The sequence below is a fragment of the Penaeus chinensis genome, chromosome 36 (genome assembly GCF_019202785.1).
Source record: "Penaeus chinensis breed Huanghai No. 1 chromosome 36, ASM1920278v2, whole genome shotgun sequence".
In the NCBI taxonomy this organism is placed as follows: Eukaryota; Metazoa; Arthropoda; class Malacostraca; order Decapoda; family Penaeidae; genus Penaeus; species Penaeus chinensis.
In genome coordinates this window covers 23362682-23367681 of record NC_061854.1, presented here as the reverse complement: position 1 = coordinate 23367681, position 5000 = coordinate 23362682, and the positions used below count along the sequence as shown (strand labels likewise).

General features: G+C 42.8%; 1 protein-coding gene across 5 annotated transcripts in view; it reads right to left on the bottom strand.

Annotated features, from left to right (window-relative positions):
- The window catches only part of LOC125045114 (homeodomain-interacting protein kinase 2-like), a 37557-nt gene that overhangs the window by 30172 nt on the left and 2385 nt on the right, over nt 1–5000 (bottom strand). For 3 of the 5 annotated variants that reach the window (XM_047642222.1, XM_047642226.1, XM_047642224.1), the window contains exons 3-9: nt 2397–2585; nt 2084–2257; nt 1701–1919; nt 1272–1550; nt 948–1067; nt 278–568; nt 5–169 (exon numbers count right to left, since the gene is read on the bottom strand). In XM_047642222.1, the coding sequence (XP_047498178.1) occupies nt 5–169; nt 278–568; nt 948–1067; nt 1272–1550; nt 1701–1814 (969 nt within the window). In that variant the 5' untranslated portion in view covers nt 1815–1919; nt 2084–2257; nt 2397–2585. The remainder of the gene's footprint in view (nt 1–4; nt 170–277; nt 569–947; nt 1068–1271; nt 1551–1700; nt 1920–2083; nt 2258–2396; nt 2586–5000) is intronic. The other 2 variants (XM_047642225.1, XM_047642227.1) reach the window with 1 other exon arrangement.

The following is a 5000-nucleotide window of genomic DNA, read 5'->3' as shown; positions in this document are numbered from 1 at the left end:
CTACCTCATTCCGTACCTGATTGGTAATCTGGTTGTTGAATGTGAGTGTAACTGAGCCATTTGTAGAATGGACATAGTTGGGCATGAGAGAGGGTGGAAGAGCTTGTGCCTGTGAAACAGCTGCTGCTGTGGCATATGGGGGAGCTGGCCGTCTGCATACTTCCATCATCTGATAAATAAGAGAAAAGGTCATTTTGTTTATAACATGATCTAGAAAAAGTTATTTCATAAAATAGCAATCCTCCATTTACATTATCTGAACAAAACTTTGACACACCTGCATGGATGCCTTCACATTGGAGCAGTGTGGATAATCTAGTAGGTGTTGTAAAGTGACAAAGCTGTGTTGTAAAGCTTCTCCTGGGGTTATGCGTCTCTCTTGGTCCATGGTCAGCATTCTTTTGAGAAGATCTATGAATTCACGTCGATCTGCCTTCTCTGCCAAAAGCTCACCGCCTTCCAGCTCCGTGGGTACATTAACCTGACCCATATCATCTAAACAGTTGAAGATGTACTTACGAGCCTCTTTACTCTTGATGCCTGTCTCTCCTTCATGTTCCTCTGGGGTCTGGAATTGGCAGAGAAAATTTCTTTGATATTTCACTAATACAAATATTTGGAGTGTACAAGTTTAACAGCAAAATCAATCTACCAGTTGGTGCATTTCTTAACCCAATGGCGACGGGTCACGGCTATCGCCGTCATAACAATACGCACGATGTGCGGCGTGCGGCTGTCCGCAGCGGCGCCGCGCCAAAACGCCCCGAGGCAATGATTCGGCTTGATGGACCGATATCACGCGCTCGGAGTCGGCGCGCTGCCGCCGTTCGCCAGAGCGTAGAGTTTTTTTTAATTTGCTATACCCGGCGCCATTGGGTTAAAATGAAAACCTTATGAATATTAAAGCTTTTCTCCTTCTTTGAACTTACTGCTAAAATATGACTTACCTTTAGTCTCCAGAATGGGTATGTTGACTCATTGTCTCGGTAAAAGAACTTTGTGGTCTTTGTAGCATTATTCAGCATATGCTCTGCTGGGATCCCTTGAGTCTGGCTGATGTAACGAATCTAGAAAAATATAATCAAAATATATTAAAACTTCTGCTCAACAATCATTTACATAATGAGGCATATTTATTTGAATTAACCTATTTCAAAGTCAACTATATCCACTATTTTTCATTCAACTTCAAAATTGAGTAAATGGTAGTCAATGTAAAATTTTGATAATTTTAGCCCCATACAGAAAAAAAACTGAAGAAGCCCCATTACCTGGTCATATTCTGAGGACCCAGGGTAGAGTGGCCAACCCAGGAACAGTTCTGCTATAACACAACCTAAGGACCACATGTCGATGGCTTCAGAGAAAGGGAGACCCAAAATGATCTCAGGAGCTCGGTAGTAGCGGGACTGTAGGTAGGTGTTACAGACTGCCTTGCTAACATGTGAAGCACTGCCAAAATCTATGACTTTGACACGATATGGCTGTCTGACTGGATCAACCAGCATGATATTTTCTGGCTTGAGGTCAGCATGGATCAGGCCAAGTTGCTGAAAGAAAAAGAAAACAAATTATATAATAAATAACACACAAAATCATTGATAAAAATTGATGTATACTTCTTACTCATTCCCTAAACATATCCAAACTACTTATCAAGACTATTGTATGGAATTCATTATTTTCCTCACATATCTTACCTTAAGTTTAAGAAGAGCAGTTAAAACCTGTTGTAAAATAGGTCTGATGAATTTAAGAGGCAGTGGTGAGAATTTGTTCTGTTTGAGGAAGTCATACAGGTTCTGTTCAAGCATTTCAAACACCAGACAGGTGTGATTCTTGTGCTGGAAACACTCGAATGCTCGCACAAAGTTGTACTCGTCTGCATTTTCCTGGCTGAGTCTTGTCAAGATTCCAACCTTTGATGGAAAAAAAATATATTTATATAAATATATAAAATAAAATTGTATTAATATGAAGAAAAATTCTGTATACCTTCCAAAACGGGGATTAATTTAAAAAATGCATATACATATTGTACACAAAGACCTAATGCTATTATATTCTTGTTAGACAACCTTACCTCAATCTGACCCTGCCTAGCATAGGAGGGATGATTCTTGAGGATTTTAATGGCCACAATATCATTGGTGCCCTTTTTCCAGCACTTGACCACTTGGCCAAATGTGCCACGCCCCAGGAATTCAAGCACCTCATACTGGGCAGTGAGGGAGTACAACACCTCATGTTGTACCAACTAGAAGAAAGGTAAGAGATTTTATTTTGAAAAATATATCCTTCCTTCATGTGAGAGATCAATATGTTTAATGTTCAATTTCCATAATTTCCATCACAGCCTACTTGTGCAACAAACTTTTCTTTAAACTTTAACCTACCTGATAGTCTCCGTCGGCAGCATTTGAATTGACGCCCTTGGTGGCATTGTGTGCCCCGCCACCCAGGGCCACCTTCCCGTGGGCCACCGTCTTGGAGGCTGTTCCTGGGGCACCACCTGGGGGCCCCACCTTCCCACTCTCTAGACCCAAACTACCACCACCACTGCCATTGTGGTCAAAGCACTTGCGCTAGAAAGACAGAAAAAATAACATTAAAAAATATATCTTTAAAATGATATAGGGAGGATGAGAATAGGAGATGAGAGAGGATGAGATAAGGAGCAGGACAACTTGAGGAGGAGGAGGAGGAGAAGGAACACCAAAGGAAAAGGAAGAGCAAGAGGAAGAGGAGGAGGAACACCAAAGGAAAAGGAAGAGGAAGAGGAAGAGGAGGAGGAACACCAAAGGAAAAGGAAGAGGAAGAGGACAAATAGGAAATCTAATGACATGGCCATTATCAATACTTGGGCCGTCCATTGTGCCTTGAGATCAGAGGAAACAGAGAAAGCCTTCAGAGTTGGCCTCCCTTTTGAGCTCTTGGGGAGGTTTAGAAAAAGGGTTGAATGGAAGCGAGACTACCCGTAGCAGTGAGGCACACGATTTTGGAGATACCTGGCAGCAGGAGGAGGCGATGTTGTGTACGCTCAGGACAGGGTCATTGTCAACTTTGCACTTGGAGTTGCTTTAAGGCATGGCATGCTGCCATATAATGCAGTGCACACACAAAAAAAATGTTTCTTTTTTAACCCAATGGCGTCGGGTATAGAAAATTAAAAAAACTCTACGCTCTGGCGAACGGCGGCAGTGCGCCGACTCTGAGTGCGTGAATTCGGTACATCAAGCCGAATCATTGCCTCGGGGCGTTTTGCGCGCCGCCGATGCGGACAGCCGCACGCCTCAAATCGGGCGTATTGTTATGACGGCGATAGCCGTGACCCGTCGCCATTGGGTTAATAAAAACTCTGATTTACCCACACGATATCTTCACAAATATGTTACTGAGAGTAATGCACATGGCATTATAAGAGTCTGGCTCTATACAAAAACTTCCAACCATTGGAATAAGTGTTGAGATTGTATTTTAGCTTTATGAGCATGTTCGGTTCTCACAAGCATTAACTTCAATATAATCCCAAGGCTATAAATGGGGCATAAAACCAGAAATTATGATCTGATTTGATCGCCCACGGTCCTCAGCAGTGGCCACTCACCGCTATAAATACTACCTCGAAAGTATGGTGTACGGTTATCCAAAGGAACCATCACTAGTGGGTTAACCCAATGGCGACGGGTCACGGCTATCGCCGTCATAACAATACGCACGATGTAAGGCGTGCAGCTGTCCGCAGCGGCGCCGCGCTAAAACGCCCCGAGGCAATGATTCGGCTTGATGTACCGATATCACGCGCTCAGAGTCGGCGCGCTGCCGCCGTTCGCCAGAGCGTAGAGTTTTTTTTAATTTGCTATACCCGGCGCCATTGGGTTAAATAAGTGTTTGCTATCCCTACATATAGAGGCTTTATCTTTCAGGCATTCTTAGACCAACACTACCTGATAGGCACATATGTCCCAAGTCACAGCAAACAATGCATGGAACACTAAATTAGTATATTCACATGTTTTATGGGAAACCATGCCCAGAGATCAGTACAATCAGATTTCTTAAGTTCCCAACTTTGAGGATAACAACACTGAACCAAACAATCAGGAACAACCCTGTAATTCTCCACAGTAATGAACCCATTGTAGTAAATCACTGTTGATGAGAGCTTGTGGATATTTAGGTAACCTGCATATTTACATACTGTGTTTTGTCTTTTCATCTATGCTTTACAGTTATGACCTCACCTCTTTTAGAACTGAATTATTTACTTATTACATTTTCTCTTACACTGCAGAATCCAAACAAACATGCCAGGTTCAGCCTCAAAGTACACAAGCTTTGTGTGTCGGACAGCTCCTGTGCTGGCTACACCTGCACCTCCTAGTTGTATACCAGAATAGGGGAGATATGCCTGCCTCACAGAAGGCCGTTCTGGACCTAATGATGGCAACAGATTTTCTGGGGAAGGAGTACGAACTGTACCTTGATAATTGGTACAGTTCCTCCGACCCTTTTTCAGATCTTGGTGGCACACAAAGCAAACACTGATGGGACCGTGAGGGGCAGCAGAAAATTCATGACTTCTGACTTCCTGGCCAAGGTATGAAATGCAAAGATGGACCACTCTCACTGGCCTCCTATGCCTGAAATCTCAGGAAAAATGTACCTTACATTTGCACTCTACCATCCACACCAGTGAGATGGCAAAAACTGGAAAGTTGCCATCACAATGAAACAGATTGTAGTCATGGACTACATCTTTGGCTTGAAGGGGGTAGATGTGGGGGAACAGCTCTCCCAGTTATACCCCATAACCAGGAAGAGCTTTGAAATGGTATAAAAGGTTTGTTTTTTTCACATTGCAGAGATGTGTGAATGCCTTCCTTTTATAGAAATTCATTGGCAGACCCATTTCACAATAATAAGAGTTTGGCATTGTAGTCAGAACTGGTAGCCATTTATTTGTATATATAAACAGTACAGAATTACTATGAACACAG